General features: G+C 41.4%; 1 protein-coding gene across 1 annotated transcript in view; it reads right to left on the reverse strand.

The window, feature by feature from the left end:
• Positions 1-15233, reverse strand: part of LOC132976889 (plexin-A2-like) — a 108999-nt gene that overhangs the window by 23775 nt on the left and 69991 nt on the right. The window contains exons 13-18 of the mRNA XM_061041130.1: positions 11970-12121; positions 10812-10929; positions 9225-9361; positions 7218-7385; positions 4454-4547; positions 403-642 (exon numbers count right to left, since the gene is read on the reverse strand). Coding sequence (XP_060897113.1) covers positions 403-642; positions 4454-4547; positions 7218-7385; positions 9225-9361; positions 10812-10929; positions 11970-12121 — 909 coding nt within the window. The remainder of the gene's footprint in view (positions 1-402; positions 643-4453; positions 4548-7217; positions 7386-9224; positions 9362-10811; positions 10930-11969; positions 12122-15233) is intronic.

Genomic DNA, 15233 nt, shown 5'->3' on the forward strand with positions numbered 1-15233 from the left:
GTTGATAAAACCCAGGAAGAGAGGAGGATCGGCCCCTCTTTGTGACAGCTGGGAGTGACAGGACATGTCATGGGAAATGTAGTTTTTGAAAGACACAATGGTTAGACAAATATGAGACAAAGGGGGAGCGGTAGCTTTTGTTACTTATTATTCTGTTTGTTTACAGCATGTTTTTAAGGTTTTCGCATTCATTTTATCATAAAAAATGATGACTACAGAGTTAGAAATGTTGTTTGTATGTGTCTCATCAAAATAAGAGGAAAGTAGTGAATGCAGAGGAAAGGTGGAATAGTTGACATTCTTATTGTCACTGCGAGATACTGTACTTTTAGTCTTGAAATGTGTGCCTGTTTGAAGTAGAGAGATACAAGAAAACCACATTACCTCTAACTGGTGACTTACTTTGAGTATGATGGGAGCTCCTGGCTTCTGCTCCAGCACACCTGTCAGGCTGAGGGGCTCCAGGTAAGGGTTTGGGTAGTACACAAAGCTGGTGTTGTTGTAGGTGAGCAGGGCCTGGACGTTGTTGAAGACGAAGCCGAACTCGTCAACGTGTTTGATGGTCTCCTGGTCTGAGGTGTACTCCGCCTTCAGAGAGGGGGCGAAGCAGCTGATGGTGGTGGTGTTCAGCACTTTGCACACCTGGAGGGAAATGAGATGTTACTACACGTGATACAGAACGTAACCTGACCTGAGTCAGATATGTTACAGAAACCTGGTTATGAAGATGATTGTTCACATATTTATATATTCATACCAAAATGTGATACATTCACTTCTAATATTTTGAAAAATATTCACTCTTTTAATCGCACTGACAGCAGCCTCTCCCCGTCCTGAGGGTATTTTGACTTCACTTTTGTATAGCAGAAGTAGACATAGATTTGTTGTCCATGTGAATGTACAGTCGAAGGTCTGCCCTCCTTTGTTTCACCTTTCACTGTAAATGTATGAAAGCTACTTTTCCACTTTAATTACTGCAGTACTGTGCCGGCATCCCAGAGACCAGGGTCATGGATTAATTAACATTTATACACCTGAAATTACAAACTACAACCTGAAAAAACATTATATAAATCCTTTTACTCACTCCTTTGACATGGTTAATAGAAAATGTCCTAAAAAGAGGTCATTTTCACTAGTTATTTGTATTTTTACAATGAATAAAACCTATGCTATCATCATGCTTTTTCTGTTTTGCTCCCCCGGTTCTTGAAAATCCTCCTCAAAATCAAGCGGAGCCTTTAAATTCTCCCTTCGCTTCAGGCCAATTTCTAAGCAGCGTTTTTATCTGGGGTTTCACAGAAAGTTGTTTCGAGTCAATTAAATTCCAAACACTTTAAAGTAATTCCAGTTATGTTTTGGAGATCAGTGCGATAAAGAGACTGCCCTCATTAAATTCACCAATGACCCTCTTTTAGCTGCTGATTCAGGTTAAAGTTCAGCTTTAATCCCTTTAGATCTCAGTGCTGCCAGTGACACTGTAAAACATGCAGTTTTAATGACTTGCTCAAATTCAGCAGGGACACCGTCATTACCCCGACATTTAATTGGCTCATGGTGAACCTCACATACACATGCTATGTTGTCTGCAGAAAAAAAAACATGAATGTTCTTCAAACATATTACATTTGAATCTGCCAAATATTCAGTCGCATCATCTGAATTTCTCCTTTTCCTAATATCTACTATGTTCAGACTCAAAGTTTGTTGTGCCGGGAATACAGGTACACCCAATGATACTCCAGCATACAACAGGTCAGCCATGAATTCGACTTTAACGCAGCAAGTTTAAACTTCTGAAACCTCATGTGGGGAAGGCAAGGTCAGTGGCAGTAGGCTGAGCCGGTTGACCAAGATCTCCCTGTTCCTAGCAACTTTTTCAAACACCTCTTTTGGGATTCTGGGGTGTTCTCAGGCCAGATGAGATAAATGACCCCTCCATAGGGGTCTCCTTTGGACGTGCTCAGAAAACCTCCAAAAGGATGCGGCGAGTATGTATTCTTATCAGATTCCCGACCCACCTGAACTGGCTCCTTTCAATGGGAATAAGCAGCAGCTCTACCCTGAGCTCCCCACTATCTCCGAGGATGAGTTCAGCTGCCTTACTGAGGAAACTCATTTCGGCTCCACTTGTATCTGTAATCTATTTCTTTTTGTCGGAGCTCATGACTACAGGTTAGGGTTGTAATTTAGATGAACTTGTACGTTGAAATCCAAAACAAATGTGGCGCATCCTCTTTTCTGTTCTTTTGGGGTTGTTATAGGTTATAATAGGTTAAGTATGCTTCCAACTAATCTTAAAATCTGTGGTTGGATTCAGTCCAAAAAACAAACTGTGCTCAGGTAAGACACTGTGAGAATGGATGATGCAGCACTTGTGTAAAAAAACAGAATGATGAATGGATGAAAGGATGGATGAATGGTTGGATGAATGGATGAAATAATGGATGGATGAAAGGATGGATGAAAGGATGGATGAATGGTTGGATGTATAGATGGATGGATGGATGGATGGTTGGATGAAAAGGTGGGTGAAAGGATGGATGGTAGGTTAGATGAATGGATGGATAAATGGGTGGATAGATGGATGATGGATGAAGGATGGATGGATATATGGATGAATGGTCATGTCTGCATTATGTGAGGAACAGTTTGGGGGGAGGAGTTCAGAGACTTTACAGCTGAAGGGGAAAAAGCTGTTATGGTGTTATCCTTCCCTTTGTGGAAGCTTTTCACTCGTTGATGGTTTGAAATAGGTTTTTTTATGGTTACATTGATCTTTCTCAAGTTCAAGCCAAAAGTTCCCTCCTAAAGTTTCGACCCTGTGTGCGGTTTTGGATCCTCAGGCCAATCCCTGACAGGTCCAAAGTGGAAACTTAAAGGCTAAAGGTGAGCAGACTTTTGCCATCAGGGCTGCAACACATTGCAACTATCAATCACTTTGAAGGGACCTGCCTGAGGAGCTCATGCGGGCAGAATCAGCGCCATAAATCACCTCCAAAAAACTGAGTTATACTCTCGTGTCAGTTTTTAAAATCTCATTTTGGAATTAATCTCTCTGTGTGCAGCCTCTTTTGAGCCAGGCTTATTTATGGCTCTATTTTTACACCCACAACATCTCTGTCATTTCAGAAACTATGGCCTATTATATTTCAAACTCTTGTTGGTTAGTTTGCCCTTCCTCCCAGAAGCTCTTTGGTGCAAAGAACGGTTATTATTTTTTACTTTGTTCACAATTACTGAAGGTAGTTGAAGAATGTTTTGTACTCAGAACTGAACAAGCTCTCAACTAAGATGTCATAAACCCTTTAAAAAATGTTTTGTGGCTTTAACTGTATGAATGCTTTTGGCTATGTTTAGAAATAGTCACTACAGATGAGTTATAAAAACAGTTCACAACAGATTTAAGATCATGATTCAGGATTCACTACAGCTCCAAATCTTCCTCTTTACATGGTACATGCCATGTACAATACTTAATTATGATTGGTCAATTTCTGCATTCAGTCTTTTAATTTTAATATTAAATTTTTACAAATGTTATTTATCAGCCCACTGATGTGAGAAACTCAGTTCTGATCACAGACTATGGAACATTTCATGCAATCACATCTATCTGCAAAAAGGTATGTGCTCCATTCAACATCAGCTCGTTTAATATGGTTAATAAAAGAGAAGCAGAAAACAGGGCAGCAAAATGATGAAACACCCAAAGAGCTCGACACTGTAATCTTTAAGATACATTCTGCAACTTTGGGCGGTAGCAGCGTCTGCCGTCAGTGTGTGTGAATGGGTGAATGTGATGACGTTTATCGGCGCCCTCCTTTGGATTTAACTTAAAAAACTATCTGATCATGTCTGAATCAAACAACCAATCAGGGTTAGCTTGCATGTCACTAGCCAATCAGAGCGGCTCTATGAGGAGACTGCAGCTTTAACACATGATCTAAAACCTTCATGCCAGTCGGTATTGGCTCTGACTGTTTTTAAAGACTGTTCACCAGAAATAAACTTTTTTAACAGGTGTTGTATTGCTTTATGTTCTTCTGTAAAACTTTGCTATCATCATCATCAATGGAAACGTTTAGTTTAATAGCAATTTAAAGAGCTCATTGCGATTCGAAAAAACATTACCAGTTCCCAGTGGGGAAACCCATTTGCCAATTGCTGCTATAAATGCAGTTCCAAAGTAGAGTTTAATAGACCATTTTTTACCATTTTAAAATCAATAAAAAATACCTTTAGATTTATTCTGTTTAGCTTTGTAATAAAATGGATATTGAACAGCATGCCTGTGTTTTTTCCCCTTTAACAACCTGCTTGCTTTACTTTAATCCCTCATTTGTACTGATGTCGCTAACTTTCAACAAAGATCATCTTCACTGTTACATCAATAATAAAGCAACATCAATAAAAAGATCTGCAGTATGTTCGCAGTTGTCACACTTACATTGACAGATTCATGGCCGGCATATTTGACTCTGACCCGTGGCTCCTGGACTACATCCAGGTTGGTTCCAGTGACTGTCAAGGTGGTGTGTCCACTGCAAAGATGGAAAGAACAAGTTTACTCACTAAAACAAGAACACCTAGTGAAATATGCACACATAGGCATACTATATCACGACTCAATTTGCATGTAGACTGTATATAAACACATGCTGCCTTTTTTGCTGCCTTTTCAGCATGATTCAATTAGAATGACGCCTGCAGAGAGATCAATCTTTTTAACTTGCAAACCAACACTTTGGAGAGAAGCTGCATTAATGCAGGTTAGAGGAGGTATAGCTGGCACAGAGGCTCGCTCTTTGTTATTGGTCAGGAGAGCCAGATCAAACGGGGAACCAGCTGGCTGCTATTTTATATTCATCCATGATAGTGAGGCTGGCATGGCATGAATACAGGTGCTGCTTGTTTACATCTCCGTGCTAGATGTGATTAAAACAAACAAGACGCTCTAATTTTGTAGAACCCATGCTGCGGAGTAAAGCTGCAGGATGTAGTTGGAAAGTGAGAAGGAGAGAAAAAGAATTAAAAAGGAAAAAATGAGGAAAAATGGCTTTTTAAAAAAAAAAACTGGGCAGGATAGTGAGCTTGACAGAGTGCCAATCCTTCTCTTCTCACACTTCAAAGGCTACCTAAGCTTGTAGGGCCACATAGTGAGGCTGCACATTCATGATGAGGGCTCTTGATTGCAGATCCACAAAGCTCCTCCTGTCACCCGGCTGAGGGCCAGGGTGTCTCTCTGAAGTCTAACCTGCAGGGATGTAGAGCTGGGTAATCCCACCCCGTACCACATAAAGTCCCATCTTTTATTCAGTGGAATACAGGTAACTCGAGTACTGTTTATGCAGCAGACAGTCCTTGCAACGCTGGCAGCATCACTCTCATTCATCAAAAATGTGTACAAGTGTCTCAAAGGCAGATTTTCATTTCTATATTTACTGAGGTCACCTTGTGATTACTTATTAGAGAGCCATGTTTAACACACTACCAAAGCATCGCTGTTATGTGCATTACTCTCCATTACCCTGCTATTTATACTATTGGATAACACCTTCATTATTATTCTGATGTTATAAAAGTAATGTTAGAGGTGAACAGAGAGTGTCCTTGTCTGTGTTTTGCTCAACATGCATTCACTTGTGCTAATGAGTTAAAACTGTATGAGTCCAATACATGCTACACGTTTCTTCAAACAACCCTCCATTGACACACAGTGCTACTGACATTGTATTTCCCAGATAGAGATTTGTAACCCATGCAAAGTCTTTATATTTACTTGTCTGCAACACTGCATGGATTGGATGTGATTGTATTAACACTGCAAAACTCAAGCTCTTTATGCCCACTTTAGCCCCTTACACATTAGAAATTCTGCAACTTTTGCGCCTGAAGTCCCTCCTTCACTACTTTGTACTTTGACATTGCATCTGATACGGAGTGATATTGGTGGCTCTGGCCCTGTGACACCTCTGTTACTACCTCCGTTAGTAGATCAGGGGATCGATTTAGCCCTACCATTACCCCGCGGTGTGTTTCACCCTTCAGACGGGGCGTGACAGGGGGGTAAATGTCCCGCCTTGAAATGGCAATGTGTAAAGGGCTTTTGAATCTCCAATTTAACAGTGGCAAATGTCCAACATGCAAGCTGCAATTTGTTCAATGACATTGCTTCCTCTCATATCAGTCGGTGAATGTTTTCTATTAAAGATAAACTTCACTTGTAACTCATTAAAATGTTACAGCCCTGTAGTACAGCCAAGTTTATCCCCAATTTGCAATCAACAATCTCGTCTTGATCTGAATGCTCTGACATTTGCAGTCTACATACAAGCAGTGCTTGCAAATCACTTTGGGACCGGCCCTTAATTAAGTTTGAATGTCTCTGTGGGGTGACAAGGAACAACAAAACCCCATTAAAGGAGAAGAGTTGTTCGAGTTGTTAGAGGTACCCAAACAGGGACTGACTATGATACTTACACTTCAACTCAAGTTGCTCTACTCTGCCTCTGTGGATTGTTAGGGCTGCCAGAGATACACTTGGTTTAATGGCAGCGAAGGAGAGAATTTGGGGTAATTTATTACATCACCACATAAGCAGACAAGCTTAGTGTGATGCTTACAGACACTATAACGCTGGTCAGAGTAAAATGTTTGCATTTGTGAATATTTCACAGTGGAAATGTCCAACCAAAATGATGATTTGTGCAATGCTTCTGTTCCAGTGGTGGTGCAGCCAAACAGCATACTCAGTAAAGCAGTACAGAGTATTAATTAAATGTATTTTACAATTGAATAATCTGTTAATTATCATCACCATAATCTTTTATTCTATACAATATCAAAAAAGGGGAATGGCCAATCTCTTTTTAAGTTAGCCCAAAGTTACTTCTTCAAACTTTTTTATTTTATCCGGCCAAAACGTGATTTAAGATACAATACGATGCGATACCATACCATACCATATGGTACGATATCATACTATGCACTGTTTTGTCTCCTTGGGGACTTACTGTGAACTTCTCCACTTTTAAGAGACCAGATCCTGGATAGTTCAGCAACAGACCTGTACTCATGTTTCATCTTCTCATGTTGTTTGTTGCTACGTCACATATACTGTAAATGTGTCTTACTGTAACTTGATGTACCCAGTTTTAAACTGTTTAAATCTGTTATTTGCATACTTAATATACAGTACGACTGAGTGTTACCTGGTAATGCTCCACAGGGGTTCAATTCGCTGGACTGTGGGGTCCTCTATGTACTCGAAGGCCAGACTCCCAGGAACTCTGGCCCAGTCCACACTCAGACTGACCTGCACAGGTCCGGCTCTCGTCACAGACGGAGCAGAGAAGCACACGATCTCTGACATGGTCCTCCTGGTGGGAAAACAAAAAAAAGGAAAGGGTGATTGAGTAAAGCTTTGGATTGAGACTGCCCCACTCGGTGCTGCTGCTTGGTGGCATATCTCTGACTTCACCCCGACATGAGCCATGCCCCTCTATACAAGAGGAGAGGATTCATTATAGACTGTCCCATCTCCTCCTCGTTACAGACGCATTAGGGATGAACAGTGTAATTAGAGAGCGCTCCAGCTAATGGCTTCCTCTGCTCACCCTCCTGACTCCTACCATGTGAGGCTTTTTGAACTTTAAATAGATATCTATAAATACACAGAGAACAATACCTACCGCTGTGGGTTTCATCACCTCCTCTCCAATCATTGCTAAGACTTCTCACTTAATGAAGGTTCACTTAATTGTATCTAAAGTGTGCTGCTTTAAATAGAGTGATGTCTTCCTGTGTTTTAGAGAGATTAGAGAAGGCTTTAATATTGCTGGAGTTATTCTCAGTTTAGTGTCTGGGAATCTGAAGTCCAAAGGAATATGAGGTCAAAACAAAATTGCGTTATGAGAAGTTGATGCAGCCTCTTGATTTTACAAGTGAAGCCAATGAAGAAGCAGCTTAAATCTGCATTCTTTCTGATGGGCAACAGGGGCGACTTTTCTGGTTGCAAAAATAAGTTATTAGCCTTTTTCACAACTGTTTTAGTGCTTCAGTTATCGCATGTCCTTTTGAGTGTAAGGTCTCAGTCACTATTTTCAAATCTTTGGGTAAGGGATAAGATTTTTGGTGTAAGGAGGTTTCCTGTTTTCGTTTGAGGTTCCAGTTGTAACATCTCTTAGCGTTTCAGTGGGCATTGGGCGTTTGGAGGAAGAGACTGAGGAATACTTGCTCAAATGCCACAGTAAGTGTTTATTTATTCCATCAAAATCACAACGTTTCAACCAGAGGTCTTCTTCAGGTGATCATTTTTTAGGTAAATAGGAAGACCGCTCCCGTGGAGAACAAAAAGAGGCGGAACCATCATCTGACGAAAATGTAGCTTTTTCTAAATCACTATGAACACAAAACTGCATTTCAGATGAGAAAGCATCCAGTCATTGACGTTATTTTGCAGCTTACTTCTTGTGTCTTCAGGGCTTGTGACCCCTAATGCCCTTTTTTGCACTTGCAGAAAAGCACCTATTTTCAGTACAAAACTAATGCAGTTCTGTGTGTCTTATCGCTTTCAATTTTTGAAACACAGCGGCGCTCGTCAATCTGAAATTCAACCTCATCAACTAATCGACATTAGAGGGGTGGGACTTCTGATATCAACATTTACAACAAAAATAAACTAGAAACTAATCTTGGCAGTTTTTTTTGAGGATACAATTTCCAAGTGAAGAGCCGCTGCTAATGCTAGGACACAATCCCTTTCCATTGTTTTTACATCTTCTTTGTAAAATGTCCTTGAGTAAAGGTAATTAGAAGGCACACAGAACAAATGAAGCCAGACGTAACAGTCACTACCAAGGGAAGCAGGAGTGCCAACTTTTGTAATCTACCATTAGTAAGTAATCAGCATCCTGAAATTGAGGTTGTGGCCACTATGGAAAAAATGCTTTAGTGGATACAGTTCCTAACTTTCTAGAAAGATTAGAAACTTGAACATGGAAAAGGGAGTTTTTGCCCTGAATCTTTGACTGCCAGTCTGAATAGGAAGCCCCATGAAAAATGGTCTCTACAAAAGGCGTATTGTTGTATTATGATAGGAGAAGGATTTTATCATTTGAGTGGGACACAATGTGTTTTCATGCTATTCTTTTGACATTCACTTCCTTCTCTAACCAACTCATGGTTTTATTAGCGGGTTATGTTATTATCAGACTCACCTGTACAGCTCACAGGTCTGATTTCCAAAGTACACATTAACAGTGCTTCCGGCACCCAGGTTCTCCCCGACGATGGTGACCTTCGTGCCCCCGGATTCAGGTCCTCTGCCTGGAGTCAGGGCCAGCATGGAAGGAGTCTGAGGAGAATGAAAAGTCATTAATTTTTCATTCAACACAGGTCAAACACTGAATGCAGTGTGTCTTATTAATTATCTGATTCTGAAAGCTTTTCTTCTCACGGCTTTGGCTGGAAAAAAAAAAAAACCTCAGTGTTAAAAAGTCATGAAAAAGAGTTTTAGAAGGATGTGGATGAAGAGCTTCCTGAGGTACAAAACAGAGAGTTTAATGAAATGTAACCCCCATCAAAAAGACGTTTAATAATACTGCAAGAAAGTAGAGTGGTCAAAAGTAATTATGTGTTTAGCAACTCTTTTATCTCTCCATTAAAATGAAATAAGGCAAGTCGACTGATCCTAAAGCAAGAAAAACACTGAAAAAACAGTTTAAACAGTTTAAATTGAGCTTTGTTTATTTAACACGGCTTAACACTGAAATGTTGGTGCTGACTAGCGAGATTGACAAAATGTAATCGTTCCATCGACTAATTGCTCACATCCCAGCCAAAAGCAGATTAACAAATATGAAATTCTGTGTTCTTCAGGCTCGGGAAGTCGGGGGGGGGGGGGGGGGGGGGCTGAGGGTCCTGCAGCAACCCTTAGAAATCAGGCAGAATAATGCGTGTAAAAACGTTAAACCTTACATTTTGGTTTGTTTACTCTAGCAGTCTGTAACTTGTTTTATTAAGCGTCCTGCAGAGTGATACAACTCACAGCAGGGCTGTGCTTTTCCAGCGTTGTGCACACATTGAGGGGGTTTGGAGAAGTTAAGAGTAGAAGTTGATTATTCTTTTAATACCTATGACACAATGTTGGGAGAGGGAGAGAGAGAGAGAGAGAGAGAGAGGAAAACAGAGCTCATATGGTCGAGCGAGAGTGAGGGAGCGTGCCATTACATGTAGCCTATGTGCAGAAGTGGACAGACAGGAGACAAAATCTCCACATGACCATCTGTAATGTACGTAACTCTGTTTAGCAGTCAAGTGTGTGAACGTCTACAGTGTACGTTAAAGTGGGAATTAATATGCATGCATCTACTCATCACCTGTAAGAACAAAATGCATCCTCAGTGCTCTATCTATACTAAACTATAAACTGGTCATATGAAAATGTTTGTGTGAACTCTGGATGGGAGGTTTGCTTTCTGCTGAGTTGTAAAATGTTCTGAAATCAGGTTGAGCTGCTGTTCATACTCTAAGTATTAATCATCCTAAACAATAAAATAAAATGAACTTAATATCAATCTGGGCAGTAGAGGGTATGACGCCATCACATAGAATAACTTCTCTAACAACGCCAACTGTGACTGACTTCCAGCGGCCCTGGTTCTTCCTCTGTTTGTGATTGTAGGTTGATTAGATCAATTTGTGTGGATTTCTTTCACCAGGATTTTCATGTTCAGCCTAAATCATTGCAACACTCTCTTAAGAGAAAATGGACAGATGAATGTTTCTTTCAGTGTCAGATTTACCACAAAGGAGTAGAGCTGTGGGGACTGTGCGCGTAGTTCTGGTCTGCATTCCCCAACACACAGCTTCACCGGACCTGGTGCATTTCCTTTAGGAGCCGCAGCCATCTCACAAACAATCCTGAAAAACAAAAATAAATGAACGTCAATGCACAAAAAAAAGGAAAAACCATACATAGACAGACATAGTGTCATGCATTTAGGTAATAACACAAACAGCAGCATCAGTGCTCTGTGTCACATCTGAAATGAATCGAGCGGGGTGAAGATGGCCTCTGCTGGCCGCTGTGATTGAGGCAGACTTTCATACAAGTTGTGGGTCAATACGGCGGGCCATCTTTCTTCCTAATGGGAAACCTATAACAGCAATATAACTCAAATGATAAACTGTCCCCCCTCCTCATCTCCGGCACCATCGCCACCCACCATTACCTCCGGTTGCCATGACAACACAGGGGTTTCTTCAGTAAATCAGTATTGCCTGTCGGGTCAATAAGATAAAGTGCGCCATGAATAAGTCATTACAGCAACTGACCCAATGCTGAAATTAATGGTTGTAACAGCTGTAATGCCGTGTTTTAAAGCACTGTGTGTGCCGAATGAATGGCCTGGCCGAACGCACAGAAACACTTCGTCCCTCCGATACAATAAGAGCACCCAATGAATCGTCCCTGCCCGGCCCTCCTATTCATACATCACCAGAGTTTTCCAATTTTCTGATGGTATGTTCTTTTTTCTCTTTTTACAAGGATATAAATAAAGTCCCCACAGCCTGAGCCCAATCGCATTACATGGCTGTGAGAGAAACACATGGCTAACAGATTGTCCCTCCAGTCAGCGACATGCAGCGCATTTCAATTACAGCTGCGCTGACAGCCTCATAACGACAACGACACAAAGAAGACTGTCTCTTCCTTTGGCTCCGACTGCACCAGAGCAATGCAAAGCCCCGCGCACAATCCTGCAACCTGATGAGGCTTCACAGGGACGAGGCTTATTCACACACTGTGCAAGAGTCTGTGAGGATATTAGTGTGAGGCAGAAGAAGAAGAGTGTTTATTTTCTTCTTGTGCATCTGTACAGTACATGTATATACGTACAGTACATTATGAATCAATGCGTGTCTGTGCAGGGGAGGGTTCAAGGAGGAGTGTCTCTTACTGTTCTGCAGTGATGTATCCCTCCTCCTGCGGGGTGCAGCGCACACCCGCCACCTCCACGTTGCCCTGCAGCTCAGAGAATGACAGACCCAAGTTCAGGCCCTGGATGGTGACCAGTGTGCCCCCCTCTAGAGGTCCTGATACAGGGCTGACCTGTATGAGAAGAATGAGAGCGTGTTAATTACATGAAGAAAGAGATAACAGACAGTGTAAATGCACTGGGAATGACCATCCAACATTAGTTTAAGAACCTCTTCTGAAGCCTCAAGTTCAGCATTTTTGCCTTCTGGCTCTCATATTTGGAGAACAGGGTGGACTTACAGTGTTCGATCCCTGCAATGGTTGTTGGTATATGTCATATGTCATTGTGACTTGCCAATCACAGATAGCAACACACACTGAAAGCATCCCCTGGTTTATTGAAAATTAAATTCAAAATTTGGACAATCATTGATGATACGAACATCAAGCTGTACTGAAAATGCTTAAAACCTGCAGCGGAGGCCATGAAAATGTTTACTGAGGGAATAAATCAAATGAAGAGCGTGGTCATTTCTCCATCTGGTGTCATAGAAGTCTTGCTTCGGTTTGCATTCATTAGAGTCGCCCCATGCTGGCTGTTAGAAATAATGAAGGTCTATACAGTTCCGCATTCTGGAACCCCTGCAATATAAGATGCCCAATGGTAAACCCCCTGTCCTCAAGATATTCTCATATTAGAGAAATATGTGTTACAAAACATTTGATGACGAGGATAACTGAGTAAGGTATATCACATTGGTGAAGCTCCATCTGGCACGACCAATCCAAAATCAGTTCAAAGTTACATAAGAAGTTTTATAGTTTAGAGTTAGGAGGTTTTAATGGATTTCCAGTCAGAGAGGCGTAAAAAAAAAGCATGGTTAAATATTTATCCTATATCAGACCTGTTCAGACATGTGTCTAAAAATAAAAAAAAGAGTACTCTCACAGAATCTCAATTATTTCCTTTTTTAGTAAAAACTTTAGCACGATGCAAGTGTTACATCAAAGACGGCTCAGTTTGCCCTGGTGCATGTTTTTTAGATTCTCCACAACTTGCCGACTCTACATGATAATCAATCTTTGCACAATGGGTGTTCGTAAACATTAGGTAAATCTACCTGAACTCCTCGTGAAATCCTTTATTCCCACACTAGCAGGGTTTATTCAAAAAGCCTTGCAATCCACTATAATTCAAAACAAACTTTAATGAATAATTCAGTGAATGAGAGCGCCTTGAGAAAAGCATTCAGTGAAAAGTTAACCATCCCAGCAGGACACCTTCGGACCTGCCGAGCAGAACAGGAGCAATGTCGGAGCAACACTCCCTCCACTCCTGAGCGGAGCAGGACTCGGTGGTCGATTCATTCTGCCGAAGCTCCTTCAGAAACACTAATAACGTGACAGCAACATCAAAGGCTCGCGGCTCTTTGAAGTGGCAGAGCCTTGCATCTCTGTGCCTGACCCACTGTGCCTCATTCAGGAGGATGAACAGGAGTTTGTGACATAAAAGATCCATCACCACTCTCCAAACAAACTGAATTCGTTTAGCTGTCAAGCACTTTCAGTATGCAGTCGGCGAGGGGAGAAAATGTGAGATGGTCTCAGGTAAACAGTCACTTGGGAAACTGGGAGGTTAGTATTTGATGTGTTAGTTTGAAATGTTCTGATATACAGAGTAAAACCAGGCCAGTATGTGGATATTTATGATATTGTGATATTTATGGTGTTTATGGGCTGCTGTTCAAAACTTGAAATCCCCAAAGCTCTTACAGCCAAACAACAAAAAGAAACAAAGGAACAAAGCTAAACTATGCTAGCATGATGTTGAAGAAGCCTTAAATCCATTTTATTAACAATAAATCGACATTGTGTCCACAGTCTGGTGACGCACAAAACTATCCAACAGTTACTTTCTGCAGAGTCAGAAGGTTAGAGTGTGTATGAGAAGTTGCTGGGTTTGTTTGTGGATGTAGCTTCCATGACTAAAAAGTGAAGACAATGAAAAAATACTTTAAACCTGCATTGCCCTTTACAGCCAATAGGGGGAGACTCCACAGGTTGCTGCAAAGAGGCAGCTTTTATTAAGCTCTATGAGGTGTTTGTCACATGTTCCACCTAAATGATACACTTAATTTTTGAGCTGAGATGCTGAGTAATTTATTAGATTCAAGTCTTCTTCAGTGAAGCATCATGTCCGGTTTAAAAGTTCGGTCCCACAGAACAAAATAGAGGATAAAACTGGGCTTACCCGCAGCGCCAGTTCTGCTATCCAAAAGTGGCCCACTAGGGGGCTCTAATTCAACTTGAGCCGGGCTTTTAACCCATTTAAAGTTTGGGAATAGGTTGAGATCGTTCTGCCCCCAAGACCTCTTATCATTCGCTTTACCAGATAAAACTGCAAGACTGAACGCCAGCTATCCTGAGGGAAACTTCAGAGGGAACCAGCTACTAGATGGTTCGATCAGTCATTCACCCTATACCCAGGTCTGACGACTGATTTGCACCTCTATGGCTACCTGTAAAATGCCCTGTTTTAAATGTTGGTTGTCCTAAAAGACGGTAATCTCCTGTCTATATTCCCTGTAAGTACATTTTTAGAGCTTGTGTTGGCTAGCTAACGTTAGCATCAACATTACAACACACTTACGTATCACAAGGTGTCTTAAAGGTTACAGCCTTGTGAACAAAGTTAGTGCTAGCATTAGCTGATTATTAAGCATTGTCTAAGGCCTTCCCTGAGCTCCTGGCTCCAGAACATCATGATGGGTCCAGGTCTACACTCCCTCCCGCCCACTACGCTCTGCCAATGAAAGGCGTCTGATCCAACCTTCACAACAGGGTCCTAAGTCTCTGACTAGACTCTTCTCCTCTGTCGCCCCCCGGTGGTGGAATGAACTTCCAAACTCCATTCGATCTGCAGAGTCCCTCTGCACCTTTAAGAAAAAGCTAAAGACCCAGCTCTTTCATGAATACCTACGACCTTAATGATGATGGTTGTGACGATGGTTTTTGTTTGATAATGATGACTTATAAGATGGTTTCTATACTGATTAGAGCTCTCAAGAACTGCTGTCAATGTTGTGCTTTGCCTCTGTGCAATGCCTGTCAGCACCTGTGTGTCCAATCGGACTCAAAGCTGATCGTTTGCGCTTACTGACATTGTTCCTTTTTTTCTAGATCCTTGCTTGTCTTGTACTTACTCTCTGATGTACGTCGCTTTGGATAAAAGCGTCTGCTAAGT

Source organism: Labrus mixtus, chromosome 7, assembly GCF_963584025.1.
Source record: "Labrus mixtus chromosome 7, fLabMix1.1, whole genome shotgun sequence".
Lineage (NCBI taxonomy): Eukaryota > Metazoa > Chordata > Actinopteri > Labriformes > Labridae > Labrus > Labrus mixtus.